The following is a 24,788-nucleotide window of genomic DNA, read 5'->3' on the forward strand; positions in this document are numbered from 1 at the left end:
AGGATTGGAAGAAATTTAAGGCATATCTAGCTAAATATTGTGATAAATGATAAAGAGAAAATTCTCGGAAATAATAAATAGGCTATGGGGTAGAAGAAGAACATAGGATAGGAAACATTAAGGACTAAAATATTAATAAAGGAGAGGTTAGTAAATGAAAGGAGTTAATATGATTAGAAATATGAATTTGGAGAACTGTTAGATAGGTGATATAATGAGCTTCAGTTAGAGGGGATTCGAGGAAGTCAGTTATCAATGTCTTGAGAATTAGGTAATTGAAGAAACCATTTTTCTTTGTGTTTATTATTGTGTAATGTGTTTTTCTTTGTTGAGTGTTTTGTTAGGGTATTTTTGGGGTAAATGTCGAAAATCAATTAAAAAAATTGGGGAGGGGGAGAGGAAGACGCCCCACTCTGAGGCTGCGCGCAGGAGGAGGCGTCGGCAGCAGCAGCAGCGCTCTCTACCCTTTTCCTATCTCTATGGGTGACGGCGGGAGGAGGACGTCCTTTCCTCCCCCCGGTCCCCTTCTTAACCAATCAGCAAGCCGCCCGTGTCCGGCTGTTCGGCCGGCCAATCGGGACGGGCGAGAGAGGGCGCGCGCGTCTTTTTGCGTCACGCCGGCGCGGTGCATCCCGGGAGGCGTAGTTCTCCTTGCTCGGCGTCCCTCCGCTCGCAGCTCCGCGATGCTCCGGGCGGCGCGGCTCTTCCTGGCGGCGCTGCTGGCCGTGCAGGCGGCGGCGGGAGGCAAGTACTCGCGGGAGGCCAACGAGGAGGCCAAGGCGGCGCCCCCCGCGGAATTCCGCCTGGTCAAGCTGAGCCAGGTCTGGGCGAAGGCGCAGCGGGTGAGTCGGAAAGGGAGCCCGGGGGGCATCCAGCCCAACCCCCGCCAGGCGGGCATCCCAGCTGGGCCAGCTCCGACGGGAAACCCTCCCCCCCGACGTCACGGGATCCCCCCTCGGAAGGGAGCCCCCCAGGAACCCCCCTGGAAAGGCGGGGCTCCGACCTCGCCTGGGAAACCTCCAAGGAAAGGGAGGCCAGCACCTTCCCACCGTCGAAGGGGGGGGGCGTTGCTTGATGGTTCTTGGGGGGCTCCCTTCTGGGGCGAGGGGGGATCCCGTGACGTCGGGCTCTCCTTCTCGGGGGGTTTCCCAGTGGAGATCGTCCTGCTGAGATTCCTGCCCCCCCGCCCCCGACGTCACGGGATCCCCCCTCGGAAGGGAGCCCCCCCCCCCAGGAACCCCCCTGGAAACGCGGGGCTCCGACCTCGCCTGGGAAACCTCCAAGGAAGGGGAGGCCAGCACCTTTCCGCCGTCGAGGGGGGGGCGTTGCTTGATGGTTCTTGGGGGGCTCCCTTCTGGGGCGAGGGGGGATCCCGTGACGTCGGGCTCTCCTTCTCGGGGGTTTCCCAGTGGAGATCGTCCTGCTGAGATTCCTGCCCCCCCGCCCCCGACGTCACGGGATCCCCCCTCGGAAGGGAGCCCCCCCCCCAGGAACCCCCCTGGAAACGCGGGGCTCCGACCTCGCCTGGGAAACCTCCAAGGAAGGGGAGGCCAGCACCTTCCCGCCGTCGGGTCTGCATAAAAGGCGGATCTACACGGATCCTCATGGATCCTCCAGTTTTTTAAAAATAATTCCAACAAATGCAGTGTCAAATCACACCTAGAAGGCACGCCTACAAACTGGACTATAAAAAACGTGGATTCAACAATTTGCCGCGCTGCAGCACCATAAAAACATGGATCCGAGGCACGGATCCTCATGAATTCATATGATTTTTATATTGAAACAAAATAAAAACACCATGCTACTGTAGACCACATCTTAGTCGGTAGGAGGAACCAAAAAAATCACGCATCCACTGTTTCGTGGTGCCGCAATGGCGCAAAAACATGGTTAAAAAACACGGATCCTCATGAATCCTCATGATTTTTGCACTAGATCAGCCCAAACTCACTTTCAAATTACACATCATGTCCAGGGGCACAACATCCACCACAGAAATCACGGATCCATGGCTTCCTGGCCATACCATGGCCCAAAAACGTGGTTTTCAAGAACGGATCCTCATGGATCCTCACACTTTTTGCATTGGGCCAACCCAAACTCACCGTCAAATCACACATCATAGCCAGGGGCACAGCCTACACCACAAAAAACTCAGATCCACGCCTGCCTGGCCACGCCCTAGCCCAAAAACGTGGTTCCGAAGCACGGATCCTCATGAATCCTCATGATTTTTGCACAAGATCAACCCAAAGTCACCATCAGATCAAACATCATGGCCATGGGCACAGCATCCACCACAAAAATCACGAATCCACGGCTTCCTGGCGAAACCGTGGCTCAAAAACGTGGTTTTCAAGAACGGATCTTCATGGATCCACACGCTTTCTGCATTGGGCCAACCCAAACTCACCGTCAAATCACATATCATAATAAGGGGCACAGCCTACACCACAAAAAACTCGGATCCACGCCTGCCTGGCCACGCCCTGGCCCAAAAACGTGGTTCCGAAGCACGGATCCTCATGAATCCTCATGATTTTTGCACTAGATCAGCCCAAAGTCACCATCAGATCAAACATCATGGCCAGCAGCACAGCATGCAACACAAAAATCACGTATCCACGGCTTCCTGGCGAAACCGTGGCCCAAAAACTTGGTTCTGAACCACAGATCCTCATGGATCCTCATGCTTTTTGCATCGGGCCACCCCAAACTCACCGACAAATCACACATCATGTCCAGAGGCACAGCCTGCACCACAGAAATCACGGATCCACGGCTTCTTGACCATACCGTGGCCCAAAAACGTGGTTTTGAAGCACGGATCCTCATGGATCCTCACGCTTTCTGCATTGGGCCAACCCAAACTCACTGTCAAATCACACATCATGCCCAGGGGTACAGATTACACCACAAAAAACTCAGATCCACGGCTTCCTGGCCACTCCAAGGCCCAAAAACGTGGTTCTGAAGCACGGATCCTCATGGATCCTCACGCTTTCTGCATCGGGCCACCCCAAACTCACCATCAAATCACACATCATTCCCAGGGGCACAGCCTGCACCACAAAAATCATGGATCCACGGCTTCCTGGCCATACCGTGGCCCAAAAACGTGGTTTTGAAGGTCGGATCTGCACGGATCCTAACGCTTTTTGCATTTGGCCACCCCAAACTCACCGTCAAATCACACATCATGTCCAGGGGCACAGCTTACACCACAAAAAACTCGGATCCACGGCTTCCTGGCCACTCCATGGCCCAAAAACGTGGTTCCAAAGCACGGATCCTCATGGATCCTCACGCTTTTTGCATTGGGCCAACCCAAACTCACCGTCAAATCACACATCATGGCCAGGGGCACAGCCTGCACCACAAAAAACTCGGATCCACGGCTTCCTGGCCATATTGTGGCCCAAAAACGTGGTTCCGAAGCACGGATCCTCATGGATCCTCACGCTTTTTGCATTGGGCCACCCCAAACTCACCATCAAATCACACATCATGTCCAGGGGTACAGTCTGCACCACAAAAGACTAGCATCCACGGTTATCTGGCAACACCATGGCCCAAAAACGTCGTTTTGAAGGTCGGATCCTCATGGATCCTAACGCTTTTTTCATTGGGCCAACCAAAAATCAACGGCAAATCACACATCATTTCCAGGGGCACAGCCTGCACCAGAAAAATCACGGATCCATGGCTTCCTGGCCACTCCATGGCTCAAAAACATGGTTTTGAAGCACGGATCCTCATGGATCATCACACTTTTTGCATTGGGGAACCCCAAATTCACCCTTCATTCACATATCTTGTACATAACCACAGATCTGACCACAAACATCATGGATCTACTGCTTCATGGCCCTGGCCAGATGCTACCCTGGATATATTGGCCAATTTTTAGGTGGGTGTGCTGGGATGGAGGAAACAGTGTCGGCTGAATCTCTATCCTTTAAAGATGGGCGTCCAATGGCTGGGCCAGAATAATTTCAGTTTGGTTTGCCAGCTCCCAGCTCTTCATGGGGTGCAATAGTCACCTGTAGCTGCCATCAGGAGTCCTGGTGTGATCCTGGATGCTTCTGTCTCTATGGAGGCATTGGTCACAAATGTAGCCAAACTGGAATTTTTGAATCTATGTCAGGTTAGGCAATCGGCACTGTACCTGTCCCTTTCCAACCTAGCCATGGTGATCCATGCAGTAGTCACCTGCATACAGTACTAGAGTACTTTAACTTGCTATACACCTGAGCCGGGGAGTGCAGGGTTTAAATATGTGTGTGTGTGTGTGTGTGTGTGTGTGAGAGAGAGAGAGAGAGAGAGAGAGAGAGAGATAGAGATATGCAGGGCTACCCTTGAGACTGCTCCAGAAACTCCAAATGGTCTAAAATGCAGATGCATGAGTTCTTTCTTGGACTTTGTGGAGAGCCCACATTCAGTTGGTTGTTAATCAGCTGGATTGGCTCCAGGTGGAGTATCAAATCAGGTTCAATGTTTTGGTGCTAATCTTTAAAGCCCTAAACAGTCTGTGACCTTTCTTATCTGTGGGAATTATCTTCCAATACACCCCCATGAGTGTGATGCTCATCTAACAGCAACCTACTGGTGGTCCCTGGCCCAAAACATATCCAGCTGTCCTCAACCAGAGCCAGAGCCTTTTTGGTGGAACACTTTGTCTAATGAGACCAGGGCTCAGTGCAATCTATCTCAGTTCTCTCACTTGTCATGGTGAGTGGGCTTGCACATTCCTATGACCCTTGTGAGTGAAGCCGTTGGGAATCTCGTACTCCCAGCAGGGTCACCCAAGGTGGTAAGGTCAAAGAAAATTAAATATGCTCAGAGTCCTGTAGTGATTTCATGCTCTTTATTGCAGCTTGTAAAACAGTGACTGAATTTCCCCCAAAACCTCAGGCTTTTATATACATTATTTACACAATGAGTCCCGTCTGAATGGCTGGTTCTGCTTCCCTCCTGGAGCCTGATTGGTCTTTCCTGCAAGCCAATCAATTCTTGCATTCTAGGATCCTACTTGCCTATTGTTCTAGGATCCAAGCTTAGTACATAACAGGGAAGGAGCTAGACAAAGAATGAGCCAAGAAGTCCTCAATGGCAGAACAGGCGGGTGATAACAAGCAGTGTGTTACAACGGCTGTGAAGGCGGATGAAGGCTGCATGAGATAGGATCCACCAGTTCGTCGTGACTACTCATGCCATCAGAACAGAGCCCTACTGCGAAGGCTGTGCGTTGGTCAGTGTGCACTGATCTACACACATAAAACAAATTCACGCACAGGCATCTTCCAAAAACCCAACCCAACCCCCCCCAAACCCAACCCCCATGGCGATCACTAAATGGCTACAGGGGCAGGAATGTGAAGCCCCTAGTCATGAACCGACACATGGGCGTTCAGTCGTTCTGACTCAAGGAATAAGGCAGTTGAGCAGCTCAGCAGCTGTATCCATGACTGAGCAGCCCTTTTTAGGATCCACTATTCTCACCCCGAAAAGGAGAAGAGGCTGGAAATGGTGCCCTAAACATAGTATGCCTCCCTTTTTCCCTGACTGGATTACCGCGCCCAGGTGGAATCTCTTTTCCCATAGTTTGAATCTATTATTCTGCATCCTAGTCTCTAGAACAGCAGAAAACAAGCTTGCTCCCTCTTCAACATGACATCCCTTCAAATATTTAAACATGGCTATCATGTCACTCCTTAATCTTCTCTTCTCTAGATTAAACAAATCCAGCTCCCTAAGTCTCTCCTCATAGGGCTTGGATTACAGACCTTTTACATTTTGGTCACCCACCTCTGGACATGTTCCAGCTTGACAATATCCTTCTTCAACTGGACACAGTATTTCAGGTGTGGTCTGACCAACCAGAATAGTGTGGTAGCATTCCTTCACTTGATCTAGACACTATACTCCTATTGATGCAGCCCAGAATTGCATTGGCGTTCTTAGCTGCCACATCACACTGTTGACTCATATTCAGCTTGTGGTCAACTAAGACTCCCAGATCCCTTTCACTGGTACTGTTGTCAAGCCAAGTGTCCCCCACCTGTGCATTTCATTTTTTCTATCCAGGTGTAGTACCTTACATTTCTCCCTATTGAACTCCATATTGTTGGTTTTGGCCCAGCTCTCTAGGCTATTCAGGTCATTTTGAATTCTGACCCTGTCCTCTGGTGTATTAGCAACCTGTCAGGGAACTGACATCAGAGACACGGGAGAAGGAGAGGGTCTCAGACTCTGCAGGTGAAGGTCCTAGCACAAGGGGGAGACTCAGCTCGGTGGAAGGGGAAGGAAATACGCGTTACACCAAGAGTCCAGGAGAGCAATGGGAAGAGGAGGTGGAAGGGCTCCGGGATTCTTCCCTGGAAGTCAGTGAAGAGAGCCCAGGCACTCCGCTACCCACGCCCACCCTGCGCAGGAGACTCCCGCGCAATGAGAGGCGGAGACGATTAGGTGTCAAAAAGCTTTTATGATGAGTTTGGCCTGGCCCAATGCGAAAAGCGTAAGGATCCATGAGGATCCGTGCTTCAAAACTACGTTTTTGGGCCACGGTATGGCCAGGAAGCCGTGGATCTCAGTTTTTTGTGGTCCGGGCTGTGCCGCCGGCGATGATGTGTGATTTGATGGTGAATTTGGGCTGATCTAGTGCAAAAAGCGTGAGGATCCATGAGGATCCGTGCTTCAAAACCACGTTTTTGGGCCACGGTATGACCAGGAAGCCGTGGATCCGTGTTTTTTGTGGTGCAGGCTGTGCCCATGGCTATGACGTGTGATCTGACGGTGAGTTTGGGTTGGCCCAATGCGAAAAGCGTGAGGATCCATGAGGATCCGTGCTTCAAAACCATGTCTTTGGGCCATGCCGTTGCCAGATAACAGTGGACCTGAGTTTTCTGTGCTGCAGGCTGTGCCCCTGGACATGATGTTTGATATGACAGTGAATTTGGGGTGGCCTAATGCAAAAAGCGTTAGGATCTGTGCAGATCCGACCTTCAAAACCACGTTTTTGGGCCATGCCATTGCCAGATAACCGTGGACCTGAGTTTTCTGTGCTGCAGGCTGTGCCCCTGGACATGATGTTTGATATGACAGTGAATTTGGGGTGGCCTAATGCAAAAAGCGTTAGGATCCGTGCAGATCCGACCTTCAAAACCACGTTTTTGGGCCACGGTATGGCCAGGAAGCCGTGGATCCATGATTTTTGTGGTGGATGCTGTGCCCCTGGCCATGATGTTTGATCTGATGGTGACTTTGGGCTGATCTAGTGCAAAAATAATGAGGACCCATGAGGATCCGTGCTTCGAAACCACGTTTTTGGTCCATGGCGTTGCCAGATAACCGTGGATCCGAGTTTTTTGTTGTGTAGGCTGTGCCCCTGGACATGATGTGTGATTTGACGGTGAGTTTAGGGTAGCTCAATGCAAAAAGCGTGAGGATCCATGAGGATCCGTCCTTCAAAACCACATTTTCGGGCCATGGATTTACCAGGAAGTCATGGATCCGTGACTTTTGTGGTGTAGGCTGTGCTCCTGGCTATGATGTGTGATTTGACAGTGAGTTTGGGGTGGTCCAATGCAAAAAGCGTGAAGATCCATGAGGATCCGTGGTCCGGAACCACGTTTTTGGGCCACGGTATGGCCAGGAAGCCGTGGATCCGAGTTTTTTGTGGTGGATGCTGTGCCCCTGGCCATGATGTTTGATCTGATAGTGACTTTGGGCTGGTCTTGTGCAAAAATCATGAGGATCCATGAGGATCCATGCTTCGGAACCACGTTTTTGGGCCACGGTATGGCCAGGCAGGTGTGGATCCGAGTTTTTTGGGGTGTAGGCTGTGCCCCAGGCTATGATATGTGATTTGACAGTGATTTTGTGTTGGCCCAATGCAAAAAGCGTGAGGATCCATGAAGATCCGTGCTTTAAAACCACGTTTTTGGGCCATGGAGTGGCCAGGAAGCCGTGGATCCGAGTTTTTTGTGGTGTAAGCTGTGCCCCTGGACATGATGTGTGATTTGACAGTGAGTTTGGGTTGGCCCAATGCAAAAAGCGTGAGGATCCATGAGGATCCGTTCTTGAAAACCATGTTTTTGGGCCACGGTATGGCCAGGAAGCCGTGGATCCGTGATTTATGTGGTGGATGCTGTGCCCCTGGGAATGATGTGTGATATGACGGTGAGTTTGGGTTGGTCCAATGCAAAAAGCGTGAGGATCCATGAGGATCCGTGCTTTGGAACCACGTTTTTGGGCCATGGCATTGCCAGATAACCGTGGATCCGAGTTTTTTGTGGTGCAGGCTGTGCCCCTGGGAATGATGTGTGATTTGATAGTGAGTTTGGGTTGGCACAATGCAGAAAGCGTGAGGATCCATGAGGATCCGTGCTTTGGAACCACGTTTTTGGGCCATGGAATGGCCAGGAAGCCGTGGATCCGAGTTTTTTGTGGTGTAAGCTGTGCCCCTGGACATGATGTGTGATTTGACGGTGAGTTTGGGCTGATCTAGTGCAAAAATCATAAGGATTCATGAGGATCCGTGCTTCGGAACCACGTTTTTGGGCCAGGGCGTGGCCAGGCAGGTGTGGATCCGAGTTTTTTGTGTTGTAGGCTGTGCCCCTTACTATGATATGTGATTTGACGGTGAGTTTGGGTTGGCCCGATGCAGAAAGCGTGTGGATCCATGAAGATCCGTTCTTGAAAACCACGTTTTTGGGCCACGGTTTCGCCAGGAAGCCGTGGATGCGTGATTTCTGTGGTGGATGTTGTGCCCCTGGACATGATTTGTAATTTGAAAGTGAGTTTGGGCTGATCTAGCGCAAAAATCATGAGGATCCATGAGGATCCGTGTTTTTTAACCATGTTTTTGCGCCCCTGCGCCCCCCCAAAACAGTGGATGCGTGATTTTTTTGATGCTTTCTACAGAGTAAGACATGGTCTACAGTATCATGGTGGTTTTATTTAATTTGAATGAAAAAATCATATGAATTCACGAGGATCCGTGTAGATCCGCCTTTTACCTTTTTCCCCCGCCGTCGAAGGGGCGCGCTGCTTGTGTCTTTCGGGTTCTTTGCTATTTGTAAGCCGCTCTGGGGTTCGTTCGAACGGAAAGCGGCGCAGGAATGCAAAAGAAATCCGATTTCGTATTCAGAAAGTTACTCCTAACGTCGAGCCGGAGCCTCCATTCTCGCAACGAACCTCCCCGGAGGAGCGGCCCCTGCTGGCTTCCCTTGGGCCACTTGGCGGCTCGGCTCTGGAAGACCCCCAGCGGGGAAAGAGTTGCGCCCCCCCCCCCCGCTTGCTGGGAAAGGTGCTGGGGGAGGGTCCGGCCACGTCTCCTGGATCCAGGCGGCCGAGGCCGGACGGGGCTGGCGCCCCGCTCGATGGCGGATCACTGGGTTAATCTTTAGCTGGATCCCGCCTGGACGGCGCCCGGAGGGGTTAATCTTCAGCCGCCCTCCGGCTGGTGGTCTCTCCAAGATGCCTGGTCACCCTCCGATGGACTGGCCTGGGGGTGAGGAGGCGCATTACAAGGGGGGGCGAAAATCCAGTCTGAACAGGCGAGCAATGAGCAGGGTCCCTCCGTCGTTGTTTCTTAAAAGCCTGGGTCTTTCTCATCCATTTAGGGCAGGTCCGGTTGGGGGGTGATTTTGACAAGAGGGCTTGTCAGTGGGAGAGGGGGCAAGCAGGGAGGCAGCATCAAGGCAGTCTGGCCCCTTCCTCCATCTCCCTGGTCCCCCTCCCCAGAAAGGACTCTTGTTCATGCTTTTTCCCACCCAAAGAGTGGAGGAGACTCTTCATGGAGCAGATCTTCCCTCTAGGGAAGCTGGACACCACTTGAATTTGATTCTCAGTGCAACTGATTCAGACCCTCCTCTCCCCCCACCTCCCCAAATACCTTCTGTTTTTGCAGCTCCACCTCTCTGCTGTTAAATTGGCAGAGCTACACAGCGATCTAAAAATTCAGGAGAAGGATGAGCTGAGCTGGAAGAAACTGAAGGCCGAAGGGCTGGATGAGGATGGAGAGAAGGAAGCCAAGCTCAGGCGCAATCTAAATGGTAAAGAATTGCTCCGTTCTGTAGACCCGGCTTTGGGTCACTGAGGCTTTTTAAAAGAAACCCCAAATAAATAGGAAAACCACCCCTTCCCATTAGAAGTTTGCATGCCTTAGCTGTCTAATGCATTCTGACAGGCTGTGGTGCAGTGATAATTGAGAACACTGTTGGCTACAAACTCACTGATGCATCTGGTGTGAAGAGATCTAAGAGGCTGTGGGAGCAGCTTTCATTCATCTGGCTTCTTTGCATGGAAGCTCCCCTCTGAGTCACTGCAGAACTTCCTGCAAAGTGTTTTGCAAGTTAACTGGCTCCGTGTTCTACAAAAATTCCTGAGCAAGCACTGGCTCTTGTGGAGCTGGCTGCAAGCTGTGGGCTGCTTCAAGTTCAGCTCTTGCCTGAGATTTCTTTCTGCTAGGTTTTCCCAGGTAGAGGCAAATGTCCCATTGTCTGTCTGTCTGTCTGGCTGCTTCTGGGCGTTGCTTTGCTGAGTCAGACCGAAGTCCCTTTAATCCAGGATTCTGTCTCCCATAATGGCACATTAGATGCTTATGGGGGCAATGGGCTGCCCCCTGGAAAATGACCAGTGGTCCACTAATTTTGGCTTTGCCCACCTCTGGCAAAGTGAACAAACAGACCTGGCAGATAAGGGTCCCTGAATATTTTTTGATCTTGCTTCTGATATACAAAAAAAAAAGGGGGGGGGTGTTGGCTTTTAAAGTCCCAACTCCCCACCAAGGGACCTGGTACCCCCCCCCCCCCCAAGTTCATTATCAGTCAGAGAAGAATCATTGGAGGCAGGAGCAAGGGAGATCTTTATTATTCTGTTGCAACAGAGTCCCTCCCCCCAGAACTTGCAAGGAGGTGAGGACCCAGAACAAAGGTGTGTAGCAACTTTCAAGGGCTTTATAAATTGCCCAGTCCCTTAGCCAAAGACCAGCCAAAAGCACCATGCACCACAAAAATGGGTTGCACATGTAACTCATGCCAAGCTGAGAGCTCAGGTTTCAGCAACACATTTGCAAGTCTGAGATTTGAACAATACCAGATCCTTGTTTTTCCTGGCTTGCCAGAGCATCTACTGAAATGCTGCATACACAGGTACAGAATCTATTGACATAAGACTGGGTCCCATTCCTAACAAGATGTCTATCTATTAACAGGGCTTCAGACTTTCAAATATAAAGACTGCTGGCTGTGGAGGAATGGTTTTAGCAAGGACTTCACTTCCTTCTGTCTGTTTGGAAGCGGGTCTCACAGTCTAGCTGGAGGCTAAAGATGGCCTTGCTTTTGCTCTTGAACTCTCTAATACTCTCAAATAAAGTGTCTGTTTTCCCAGAAAACATTTCTTAAATTGTTGAAGGGTGAAGGATTGGGGGGGGGGTTAGGGGGAGGGGTGCCTGCTATGTGTGTGTTCCTTGAAATTCGTGCAACCCTTCTGTTGCCCCTCCAGTGATTCTGGCCAAGTATGGAATGGATGGGAAGAAAGACGCGCAGCTGGGAGACACAAACTACCTCAAAGACAGCCTGGAGAACGACGTGCTCGATGATCCCCGGCTGGAGAAGCTCTGGAACAAGGTCTGCCTTTGAATGTGCTTTGTTTTTGCTGGGGGGGGGGGGTGGTCCTGTTGTGTCCACAATGTCAGCAGGTGTGTGGATCCAGCCCCTGAATTGCTAGTCTAATAGGAATGCCAGCACAGGGAGAAGCGATCAGCAGTTGAGGGGGCATTAAACCCTAATGCTGTACCTGCAGATTTCCCCCCTGCAAATGCAGAGGCCCCCCCCCCCGAAAGACTCACATCTGATTCCAGAGCTTGGCTGTAGTGATGATAGATAGATAGATAGATGATAGATAGATAGATAGATAGATAGATAGATAGATAGATAGATATCAAGGGGAACCATCAGTTTTTGGAGCATTCTGCCCTCCCCTAATTCTGCCCTGAAGATGCCTCCCAGCCTAGGTCTTGCAAGGGAAATTCATCTCTGACTCGTGAGTCCTTTAAGAAGGGGAGTGGGTCCATTAAAGGGGCACCCCCTATTTTCTGGTGACAGTTCCACTTCACACATCTTTTTGCTAGCTGGAAGAAGCTTCTTGGCCCTGACGGCGGTGCTCTCTCTCCACTGCCAGAATCTCTATGCCTATTATAAGAAGAACTGCTCCCTTTTCCTTATACCAGAGCCCATATAGAGTCCTTAAGTGGGTTCCCTGTTGGTAGGAGCAAATAACAGAGGCCAGCCAGAGAATACGGAGAAGCAAAGGAGCTAGTCAGCCTGATCTTTATTAAAGTGTTGCAGCAGGGTCCCTCGCTCCCCCCACGCAAGAAGGGAGAGGAGGAACCCAGAACATTCGTGTGCAAGCTTTTTGAAATAGCTTGACTCAGGGGTCAGCAGACTTTTTTAGCAGGGTGCCGGTCCACTGTCCCTCAGACCTTGTGGGGGGCCGGACTATATTTTGGGGGGGGGAATGAACAAATTCCTATGCCCCACAAATAACCCAGAGATGCATTTTAAATAAAAGGACACATTCTACTCACGTAAAAACACACTGATTTCTGGACCGTCCGTGGGCTGGATTTAGAAGCCGATTGGGCCGGATCTGGTCCCCAGGCCTTAGTTTGCCTACCCATGGCTTGACTTTTGAAATTGCTCCACCTGTAGCCCAAAACCACCCCCAAAACCACCATCCATACATCACAGAAGGAGGTGGTCTTCAGCAGAAATTTGAGAGTGTTGCTTCTCTCCTGTCTGCCAGGATACCTGATAAGGCCTTACTTGGTTGCATTTTCTGGGTAGCCTGGCCATTCCTTGGAGATGGTAAATACTTCCTGAACCTCTTAGGCATATTGAGAGTGTGCTCAGCTGAACAGATACTTGCCAGGCTGTATCTGAAAAGGGAGATTTAAGCCCCTACGGTCCAAAGACCTTTGGAAAGCTTCCCCTTCTCCTTCCTCCTTGCAGAGAAATATTTGAGCTCCATTTGGGAGAGTCAAAATGGCTTCAGGATTGTTCTCCTGTACTATTTCAAACGCGTGGTTTATATACTTATGTACGTGTTTGGCTTGTACATTTATGAACATTTATTTTATATATATAAGGCCTTAGAAGTCCCATAACACCCCTTAATTTGGGTTGCTGGGAATCCCCTTTGGCCTCATCCTGCAGGCTCCTCCTGCGTTATTAAGCCCGGTCTCTCCGAGGGAGGGGTGAGGGGGGCATCGTTCTTTTGCTTCTTGTAGTGAGAGCTGCTTCCCTTGAGTCAGGAACCGTGGAAATTAGGAACGGCAGTTGTGGATTTTCTGCACCAACTGGGAGGGCTGGACTAAATGACGTTTGAGGTCCCTCCCAGCGCTGATTCCTCAGCTCCAACATAACCAGTGGCAATTTTCTGTCCGCAAAGGTGAGAGAGGAAACATTTCGCCACCATGACGTTCTCTCACCCTGATCAGTTGTGTTCTTCTTGCTGTTGGCTGTTCTGGGGAACTGAAGGCATCTGGCCTGCAATTGCCTCGCCCCAGAATCAGGTGCCTCAAAACAGGATTTCCAGGGAGAGAAAATTTGTAGGACAAAGCAGCAGGACTCATAGAAATTTTGTGTGCCCCACGTTGCAGTCCAACACCTTCCAAAACAGGATATTCCACAAAACGCTGCGTCTCTGCCCAGTTGGCAAAGTGTGGGATTACCCTTGTTACCGGAAAAATCTAGGTGTGAGGCTGCTCAGTCCCCCAGCTGGTCGGGCAGAGACCGCGGGTCCCTGTGTAATAAAGGAGGAGTCCAGCCACCAACCGGAGCAAATAGCTGTAGACCAAAGTTTATTGCGCAACAGGTTCAAAGAGGAATTTTGAACCCCGAGGATGGGGGGACAAAGACTTTTAAAACTTTCCCACCATATCCCAGAGTACAGTTCGTACAGCATCATTGCTACATCACTGACATGTCACCAAAGGGGAGGGATAGACAGGGGTTACACTAGTTTAACCTTGGCAAGCATGTCCAGACGAGTCCTTGGTACAAGATTAGCCTAAGCAGACATGGCAGGGCAAGACTCAGGTATAAGATTAGCATAGGAAACACCTCTGAAGTCCCACCACCCAAAGTACAATAGAACTTCCTTTGCATGTCTGGCCCCTTGGCAAGTTTGGTGATGGGATTAGGCTTTCCTTGGCCAACAATCAGCTCAGCAATTGTCACCTCTGGGCACTTCCTGGAGTCCTTTTTCAAGGGGAAAATAGCTTTGGAATGGAGGAAACTGGCAAAGGAGTTCATTTCATATTATTTTTAAAGCTAGGTAACTTCCCTGAGCTGTCAAGTTGAAAGGATACATTCAGGCATAATATTTGGAGCATTTAACTTTAAAGATGTGCCCCCCCCCCCGTAATTTCCGTAACCCCCTCCTGCTACTGTTCTTCCTTGGATCTCTCTTCAAGGCCAAAACTTCAGGCAAGTTCACCGAGGAGGAGCTGGACAAGCTGTGGCGGGAGTTCAGGCACCACAAAGAGAAAGTCCAGGACTACAACATCTTGCTGGAGACCGTCAGTCGGACGGAAGGTATTTCCACCCCTCATGCCACCCCCTTTTTTGTAAATAATTTTTATTCATTTTTCATTCATAACACTCCAATTGATAGAATATCATATCTTCCCACGTCAAAATACAAATAATAAAGCCAATTATACAATCCAAATTATATATTTTAATTAGACTTCCCATGTTTTGGCTGGTCAAGAGAAATTTTTTTATTTCTTGTTCCTGCTTTTTCTCTCTTGTTTATTACCAATATCATAGTTCCGATCTTAATCCTTTGTCTTATCTTAACAGCGGCTGGTGTTAGACTTTCACCTCCTGCCCCCCCCCTTGACCCCCTTAGGTAATCCCACCCCTCACGCTGGGACAGGGTGGGTTTGATTTAAATCACTAGTCAGTAAGACTTGATTTAAGTCATTTCTTTTATGGAAAGACTCATTCTTGCATATTTACAACCAGATGAAGGTTTCATTTTTGGAACAAAAAATTTTCAGAGTCGCCTTTACAGTTACATCGAAAATGATTTGAAATACATAGGCAGAGAATTATGAAATTAAGTTAACTGTTAGCAACTTTTCTGCTGTGCTTGATTGGAAGGAGAAAAATAATCATTTCCTTAATAACAATTTAAACAATTTATTTAACTAAATGATAACATTATAGCATATTGTCAGGGGCTCAGGAGCAGAGGCACAGGGGAGAGAGGAAATGGAGAGCGAGGGGGAGGAATCTGAGGGCAGCGGAGAGCAGAATGACAGTGACCCGAGAGATTCCATGAGCCTCTCCAGCGAATCAGAAGATTCCCAGAAGGGGGCGCCGATGGTCAGGGCAAGGGGGGTCCCAGGGGGGACACACCAGAAGCAGGGGGCCAGCGGAGACTCCCAAAGCAGTAGCTGGAAATCAGGACCAGCTTCCCCACCAGAGCGTAGTGGGGGGGAAGAGCCCCATAGGTCAGAGTCAGCGTCTCCTCCGGCAAGGAGGGAGGAGGAGTCAGGCCCAGCTAGCGTCCCCGAAGAGGGAAGCAGCGACAGGAGCAGTATAACGGTCAGAAGGAAGGTGGCAGGCTGGGCGCGCGCGCCAAGTTCAAATGTACAGGCGCGCGGGACAGCAGAAAGCCCGGATTGGGAACCAGGTCCTAAAGCCCGCCGGAGGGAGGGGGAAGACTCAGGGGACTCAGCGTCAGAAGAGTCTAGGAAGGGCAAGACCCCAGCGGGCAGGCGGAACCAGAGGAGGAAAGAGCAAAGGAAGAGGTGGAGCAAGGCTAGGGTCTTAAACTGGTGTCTGGGGGGAGGAGATTCAGACGGAGCTTCGGCGGTCTAGAGTTTGAGACGTAGAGCTGCGCGCCGTGGCTGTAAATGAGAAACTGAACTTCAATAAAGACTATTTTATATAACAACGGACTGGCGTTTATTTTAAAAATCCGGTTTAAATTAAAAAAAAAAAGATTTTTTTAAAATTTATTTTTAAAAAATCGTTGATTTTTATCCACTCTGCTTTGGGAGCCTTCTCCCACCTGCGGCTTCCTCCGGCTGATGGTGTTTTCTGTTTTGCCCCTCCCAGACACCCACAAGAACATGATCTCCGGCCTGGAAGAGGAGGAGGTTCCCCGCAAGCATGACCTGCTGCACCAGAAGCACTCTGAGCTCAAGGAGAAGCTGCACAGCATCAACCAGGGCTTTGAGCGGCTGCGCAGGGTCACCCACCAGGGCTATGACGACTCCAGCGGTAGGTTTCCCCCCCCCCCCCCACCGCTTGCACCTGCGAGTTATTTGGCCGGGGCGCAGGTGGGTCTTGGCCAGGGGTCAGCAAACTTTTTCAGCAGGTGGGCCACCCCACTGTCCCTCAGACCTTGTGGGGGGCGGACTATATTTTTTGGGGGGAAATGAACGAATTCCTCTGCCCCACAAATAACTCAGAGATGCATTTTAAATAAAAGGACACATTCTACTCATGTAAAAACACGCGGATTCCCAGACTGTCCATGGGCCAGATTGAGAAGGCGATAGGGCCAGATCCGGCCCCCAGGCCATAGTTTGCCTCCCCCTGGTCTTGGCCAATCCCTCATCGTTGCCTTCACAAATTCCACAACTGTCCTCTCACATTGGAGAAAGATCTGCTTTTGACACCCCCCCCCCTTGGCAGGTGATTGTTTGGGGGCAGCGCTTGGGCGCCTGTGGGGAGCGGCATTTGGGCTGGCAGGGAGGCAGCAGGGAGGGTGGTTGTCAAGGCAACGGGGTAGGGCAGCTGATGTGCCTGGATGCTGTGGCTGGAAGTCGCAGGATGGGGGCTTGTAGGGGGCTGTGGTGCTGCTGTCATGCTTGGGGGCTGCTTCTCTTTGGGGGCGCCTGGTTGCCCACTGTAGGAGCCAGCATCCTGGACCATGTGGGCCCCCTTTGCCCTGATCCTGATGCAGCCAGCCCCTCTCCTGAGGTTTTCCCTCTCTCACTCTTTGAACAATTGAAATACGATGGCCAGAACTCCAGCAGCTTCTCTTTTCGTGCACAAGTATTTCCTGGGTGCAGAACAAATAGCAGTGAAGCCTTTTTGCAATCCAGCTGCCGCTGTTCGAGTTTCCACACAGAAATTTCCTTTGTTCCTCCAGAATTTGAGGAGCCCCGAGTGATTGACTTGTGGGATCTGGCGAAATCCACCAATTTCACAGAGAAAGAGCTGCAATCGCTTCGGGTATGTTGGCGTCAACCTCTCTGGTTTGGGGGCTTTTCTGGCCTAATTCTGATCATCCTCTTGGCCGAGACACAAATGCCTTCTTGCTTTAACATTTGGAGGGAGCAGGGGCTCCGGTTGGGTGCCTTGCGCTGCGTTAATCGGGAACGATGGCTGGGATCTGGAAGAGCTGCGTTTGGAAGGGGCCCCAGACTGATTTGTAACAAATGCCTCCGTCTGAAAAATGCTTTGTGTTCCTTGCGGAAAAGATGGTCCTGGTGCTCTCTGTCCTTCCTTGGTTCTCTCTGGGTGGCTGAGGGTTCTTAGGATCATGTGTGCGTGTTTGGGGGGAGTGCTGTGACATGTGGGATGTGATCCATGAGAGGCAGTCAAGTACAACATTCCTTGCAATGCTAGAGAAGACACATGAGGGAATGTTTGGTCCAGCCAGTTGAAACTTCCTCTTCCTCCTGGCTGGAGCATCCTTCCTTTTGCATGTGATAGAAAGTGGGCGTGACCTTACCTGTCCAGGTAACAAAAGGACGAGTCACACAGCACACCTCTCTCTTTTTGACTTTCTTCTTCGTTTGACCGGCTTCTAGCTAGGACTGCTCTGCTAGCTCTCAGCTAGCAGAAGCACTGGGATTATTCCCCCATATGGGGTAGATCCACATGTAAATATTTATAACTAAGTCTGCCTTCAGGGAGCCAGCTGTGAACTGATGTAAGTAAACTTTTATTGACTTTGAATAAGATGGTGGCATCTTTATTCTTTTGAGGGATTCAAGGGAATTTACCAGGAACGTACAATTCAGTCTGAGACAGACTGAATTGTGTAATAGTGAAAGGCTCACACGAGCCTGCAACCAGCTATCTGCTGTGCATGGAAAAAGGGGAATGTAACTCTGCTAAGTAAAGGAACTTGCTAGCACAAGTTAAAGGTAAAGGGACCCCTGACCATTAGGTCCAGTCGTGGCCGACTCTGGGGTTGTGGCGCTCATCTCGCTTTACTGGCCAAGGGAGCCGGCGTACAGCTTCCGGGTCATGTGGCCAGCATGACTAAGCCGCTTCTGGCAAACCAGAGCAGCGCCTAGAAATGCCGTTTACCTTCCTGCCAGAGCGGTACCTATTTATCTGCTTGCACTTTGACGTGCTTTCGAACTGCTAGGATGGCAGGAGCAACGGGAGCTCACCCCGTCATTGTGGGGATTTGAACCACTGACTTTCTGATCGGCAAGTCCTAGGCTCTGTGGTTTAACCCACAGCGCCACCCGCATCACTAGCAAGTTAGGAAGGATATTAATAAACAATATATGCTCTCCTGCCACCCTCAACATTCCCGCATGACATGGGTGTGCTCTCCGTCCTTCCTTGGTTCTCTGGGTGGTTGAGGGTGCAAAGGATCGTGTGTGTTTGGGGGGTCGCTGTGACATGGGTGCTGAGGACCTCCTCGAGGTCACGGGACGCCGCCATGCCCACCTGCGTATTTATCGTAAACCCCTTTGAGCTCTTTCAGCTACTGATAAAAGGAAGCGATATCTCCTGCTTTTCTAGGAAGAGCTGAAACACTTTGAAGCGAAGGTGGAGAAGCACCACCATTACCAGAAGCAGCTGGAGATTTCGCACCAGAAGATGAGGCACATTGAAGGGATGGGAGACGAGGAGCATCTCAGCCGCAACAAGGAGAAGACCGCCATGCTGGAGGAGAAGACCAAGGAGCTGGGCTACAAGGTGCACAGGGGAGCCTCTGGGAGGGGAGGGGGTCCAGGAGCCCCCGTTCTTCACCCCCCCCCCTGCACATTCATCTGGGGGTGCTCTGTGGTCTCAGGGAGAGGCGGGAAATCTGAGCCAGCCTTGTTTGAGGGGAGACAGCGCTGGAGACGGAACGGGGTGTGAGTGCCTTCCTAAGGGATCTTCTTGTCTGCAAATGCACAGGCGCTGCTGGTCCCAAGGCAATGTCCTTCCAGCACCCCAAGATCTTAAGAACTGCCCCCCCAATCCCCCCTCGACACCTCGCTGCTCTTCCTCAGACCCCCTTCCAGAATGGCTTTGGCCTCGCACTGCTTGCATGTGTCTGGGCAGGATTCCTTGGGGCAGCTGTATTCAAAGGAGCAGGAGCAAGCAGCTGTTTGCCCTTTGCTGAGCTGCACCCATATTGGCAAAACCTATTGGTGATTTGCAACTTTCTGACTAGTTGCAGGACCTTAGCCAGACCTAGCAGAGTAAACACAGAGTTCATGAAAGGAATTGGCAACTTGGCTGCAGACAGGATGGACGAAGCAGGAACCAGGAACTTGTAGTTAGGTGTTTATTATATACAGTGGACTAGTTACAGGAACAGAAGAGAACACGGATCTTTGACTAGCTCTCTCTGACACGACTCACAACTCCTACACTGACACTGAACCACAGAACTCCCGAACTCTCACATTCCAGTCAGTAGGCCATAAATCATCATTCCCGTGAGAGAGCTTGACCAATGAGGGAGCTGTCTCCATGCCTCTGTATCACCAGGCAGACTTACTCCTTCACATTGCCTTGGCTGTCTGCCAAACCCTCATTGACTCTGTGTGTGAAGCTGCACGTATTCAGATGCCCAACAAACCATTCCTGTACACTGACATGCACCTGTCTCTTGTCTTCTCAGGTCAAGAAACATCTCCAGGACTTGTCCACCAGAATTTCCAGAGGCCTTCAGCACAATGAACTTTGAAACTTCCTTGTTCTCGTAGGATCTCTGTACAGTGATCAAAATCAGTATATCCCGAGGTTTATGTAATTACTTAAGATTCTGGTGCAAATTGTCTTTGGCACAGGCACCGCCTTCCTAGTTTCTCTCCTAATCATTCATATCGGTGAATCTTTGAAGACTCTGGACCTGCAGGCCTCCAAGCTCTGCAGAACAGAAGGCTTTGAAGTGAGAGAGAGGGGTGTGGAAGGGAAGGTTCGGGGAAGTCACTTAACTGCTAGGAAGCACATTGGCAGGTGGGGAGGTTGCTAAAGAGTTTCATGCACTGTGTTGATTTCTCCTCCTGAATAAAGGAGCAAAATGTGGACATAGCCGTGAGCCCCTGAGCCTAGAAGAACCGTGATCATGTGTGCCTTTGCTGTGGCACCTGCAAGGACCAAGTTGTTGTGTGTGCAAAGTATGCGGTACAAAAGGACCCCAGAGCGACTGGCCAATCCCCCGACTGGCAGAATCCCCTGAGAGCGTTGGGCAGACCTTTTCCTCCAAGAGGGGGGCTGGCCGACTCCTGGGGTAACTGAGGCTGCCTGGGGGGTGGTTTCCCTTGAGAGCATGTTGGGAACTGGGGGCAGTTGCACTGCTAGGAATGACACTGAGTAGCTTGGGCACTTTTGTTTAATTCTGTGTTTCTGTTACATTTTGCGAAATAAATGGTCCGACTAAGGTCTTGGTCTTGTAATGATTGCAGGAGCTTCGCTGCGCTGGAGTGCTTGCCGTTTTCTCTGGGCTTTCCATCTCCCAGCGGCTGCCAGGATGACACAGTTGGGGGAAACAGGAAGGTGACTTGGGGGGGGGTCCTGGCCAGGGTCCCTGGATTGCCCCTCCCAGCAGGAAAGCTGTGCTTTGAGGAGACCCCTGTGATGAAAATATTGCATCAAGGCTAGCTCAGTCAGGTACCTTGTAGCCCGACACATACTGAGCAGGGACTCAATAGGGGATCCTAGTCCTGGTGTTCTAGCAATTTTTGCATTGATTAATTAATTTGTTTTAGCATCTCTGTGGTTTTGATTACTGTATTTTTCCGTGTATAAGAGGCCCCCGATTTTGGGGGACTGAATTTAAAGAAAATGAGGCTCAAAATTGTTGAGCTTTTTTCAGGGGGAATTGCGCGCATGCTCCCTAGAGCACAACCTCTCACAACGGCATGGGGGGGGGGAGTTGTACGCCCGCTAACCAGCTGGGTAGCAGCGTGCAGCTCCCCCCCCCCCTATCTGTGTATAGGATTTTACATGATTTTTGAGTCAAAAAACCTCATCTAACACATGGAAAAATCTGGTAGTTGCTCACTGCTGTGAATACACAGAAGGGTCTGAAATGGCCACAGTCTTGCTGGTGCAACAGAAGCCCATTTCTCTCTGCCTCCATCACTTGAATAGCAAAGTGGGCAGGAGGGGGGGGGGGAGCAGACAAAGGCAGGGACGACAGCAAACCCAGCTCCCCAGGGCCTATTTTTCTAGGCCATCCGCCTTGCGATGAATGGGAGCTGCTCGACAGCACCCTCCTTTTGCTTCATGCAAGTGTGTGTGTGTGTGTGTGTGTGTGTGCCAGCCCGTGAAAAAGAGAGTCCGCCCTTCTTCACGCCTCTCCGGGTGGAGATGTTGGGGAAGACAGAAAAAGAAACCGGGCGAGAGGGCATCCTGGGGCACAGCCTTCTTGCCGGCTGCTCCAGTTCTGGGCTTCAGTTCTGTTTAGTGTTCTTCAATAATTGAAAACTTAGAGGGGGGGGGGGGAACCACCTCAGCCTCCCCCTCTTTACCTCTCAAGGCCTGGCTTCTGGCAGCCTTCCTGCTGTTCCTGCGCTGCGTTACGAAGCCAGGATTTGTGTGTGCTGCCTTGAGCAATTGTGGCCAGGCTGGCTCTGAGCCACACGTCTTTTCTTCTCTGCTGTCCTCTTGGCTTGGCCATAATCCCCCCCCCCCCCAGTTTAATATATTAATTGTATTTATTTAGCCATATTTTTAGCCTGGTGTTCAGTCGTATTGATTTCCAAAGCAGAACACAATTGAATTACAATACAGTAGTACCTCAGGTTACATACGCTTCAGGTTACAGACTCCGCTAACCCAGAAATAGTACCTCGGGTTAAGAACTTTGCTTCAGGATGAGAACAGAAATCGTGCTCCGGCGGCGTGGCAGCAGCAGGAGGCCCCATTAGCTAAAGTGGTGCTTCAGGTTAAGAATTTAATTCGTTCTGGAGGTCCGTTCTTAACCTGAAACTGTTCTTAACCTGAGGTACCACTTTAGGTAATGGGGCCTCCCGCTGCCGCCACACAATTTCTGTTCTCATCCTGAAGCAAAGTTCTTAACCCGAGGTACTATTTCTGGGTTAGCAGAGTCTGTAACCTGAAGTGTCTGTAACCCGAGGTGCCACTGTAAGATCAAAAGCCAACATTAAGGAATGGATCTACGGGTTCATCTTTCTGCCAGCAGGGAACAGCTGAGCTCTGCAGTCTCCCCCGGTCCTGGCGCAAGGGAGCCCCCCCCTCCCGCTGTATGACTGGCGCGTCCCTTGGCACAGAGAGGGTTGGATGCTTCTCCCAGATGCTGATCCCTGGGCTGAGGCCTGCGATGGGCAGGTGTCCAGTTTCATTTTGGGAAAGCTGTTTTGTTGCAAAAAGGACCTCAGAAACAACAGATCTTGAGAGAGGTGAAGGAAGTTTGATGGTGAGGAGGACCAGCTCTATGAGACTGAACTCCAGCTGCGTGGTGGAAAAGGCGAGGGGGGTGCCCTATTAATATTAATAATAAATTCATTATTTATACCCCGCCCATCTGTCTGGTCTACCCCAGCCCTCTGGGAGGCTTCCAACAAAATATTAAAATACCGTAATACATCTAGCATTAAAAGTTTCCCTAAATAGGGCTGCCTTCAGATTTCCACCCCATCTCCATTTGGAGGACTTTCCTGTCTAGTGTATTGATCCGTCTGCCAATCGGTTTAGGACCCCCTCTGGCATTTTTTTATCACCCATGCAAATTGGCACCACCCTACAAATGGTCATTTGCATTTTCCTCACCTGAAGTGCTTCCCATTTTCAGTTTGGTTTCCCAAAGCCCCCCCACCTTGTTCAGACTGCCCCCCCCCCCGACCAGAGTCTGGGCCCAGGAGGGGTTGCCTTGCCTTCTCCATCTGCTCTCCTCCCTTCCCCCAAGGGGGATGTGGGTGGGCAGCACATGTGCCCTCCTGCTGGGAGAAGAAGAGGAGGCTTTGCTCTCTCTTCAGGAAGCAGCTGGAGGTGGCTGGGGCCCAGTGGCAGAGTTAGCTGCATGGGCACCCAGAGCAGGGGCCATGCAGTGCACCGGGGGGGGGGAGGGAGGTGATCTGCCACATGGGGGTGCGGCAATCCACAGCGGTGGCAGGATCCTCCGCAGCTGCAGAGGGGGCGGCACGATTCTCTGCACACAGCGCGATGGTACCAGGTCACAGCGCCACTCCCGGGGGCGATGGGGCAAGGTCCCCGTGGGGTGCCTTTTTGTCACCCCCCCCCCAGAGATGGCACCCAGGGCAGACCACCGACCCCCTTTGTCCGCCAGTCCTGGGGCCGCCCTTGATTCAAGGTGATAAGATGCACTTGAGTCCAGAATCCAAGCCTGCCTGAAGATCCTTTCTGAAATCTGGGCCTGGGGGTGAGAAACATCATCTGCAAAGACCCACTGCCTGCTCAGGGAGCCTTGACTGAAAGGGCTGCTTCTGTGATCACCACCCGCTCAGTCCTCTCCTCTCGTGAGTTTGGCGCAGGCCCGGTTTTCCTGGGTGTGAGCTTCACCCCCACAGAGGAGGAGGCAGTGGTCAAGGCTGGGTTGTGGGAGTCCCAGCTGCCTGGGCCCTTGGCAGGATGCGCAGAACATCTTTAATCACACTCTCTGTGCATCTGCAGCCCTGCAATGGCTGCCCAGGGAGCCTCTGGATTCTGGGCTGCCGTTTAATTCTCTCCTCCTGATTTACTGTGCATGGGCTTCCTGTCAGACTTGGTTTGCTGGACTGCCAGAAGGAGCTCACTTGCTTGCAGTGATGGATTGTCCCCCACCCACCGGGTGCTGCTGTATGTGTCTGTGCGTGAGAGAGAGAGAGAGAGATGATCTACTGTGCCGCAGGGAAGGCTGAATTTGCTGCCAGCTCGGCCCAAGGGGTGCAGAGGCTGCTGCAGTTGGCCCTGGTCCAACCGGAGGGTTGCTTTGGCTGTGACACATCTCCCTCTTTCCAAGGAAGAAAAGCAGAGACACCGTCCGGCCTGTGAGATTATTCCGCCGTAATTTCTTTACTAAAATACTTGTATACTGCTATGTCATTTTTTTAAAAAACCATAGTCCACTCAGCTGCATTTGTAAGAATTTGGTCTTTTAGTGTGGCAGCACCTACACTTGGGAACTCCCTGCCTATTGACATCAGGTGGGCGCCCTCCCTGTACTTTTTTCTGGCACCTGCTAAAAGCCTCCCGCTGCTGCTGGGCGCTTCTGTTGTCTGGGGTGGAAGAGCAGTCACTGCTGCCGCTTCCAGGGACCTGGTGAGGCCAGAGAGAGAGAGAGGGAGGGAGGGAGGCCAGGTCTCTGCCACAGCACAGCTGTTTTCTTTGTTTGGTAGACCAGAGACAAATGTCCTCCCAGGTGCTTGCTGGGCCCAGAGTTGGATGAGTCCATGACCCCAGTTTCTGGCGCATTTACCGCCGTGCTTCTCCAATACTGACATAATCCCTGCAAAATGTACCTTATGCACAGAACTAACCGAACCGCATTCAAATATAAAACAAGTGCATTGCTTTATATTTCTTCTGTTCTTCCTCTTCACCGTCTGCCTG

At 51.1% G+C, this 24,788-nt stretch overlaps 1 protein-coding gene across 1 annotated transcript; it reads left to right on the forward strand.

Annotated features, from left to right (window-relative positions):
* Positions 1–632: 632 nt before the first annotated feature.
* LRPAP1 (LDL receptor related protein associated protein 1) lies at positions 633–20,655 on the forward strand. The gene is made up of 8 exons (XM_028748678.2): positions 633–842; positions 9,917–10,061; positions 11,512–11,636; positions 14,486–14,606; positions 16,143–16,307; positions 17,185–17,267; positions 18,801–18,977; positions 19,894–20,655. Exons 1-8 carry the CDS (start codon positions 684–686, stop codon positions 19,957–19,959), a joined length of 1,041 nt encoding a protein of 346 aa, XP_028604511.2. The 5' UTR covers positions 633–683; the 3' UTR covers positions 19,960–20,655.
* Positions 20,656–24,788: the final 4,133 nt, after the last annotated feature.

This window comes from Podarcis muralis, chromosome 11 (assembly GCF_964188315.1).
Source record: "Podarcis muralis chromosome 11, rPodMur119.hap1.1, whole genome shotgun sequence".
NCBI classification, from domain to species: Eukaryota; Metazoa; Chordata; class Lepidosauria; order Squamata; family Lacertidae; genus Podarcis; species Podarcis muralis.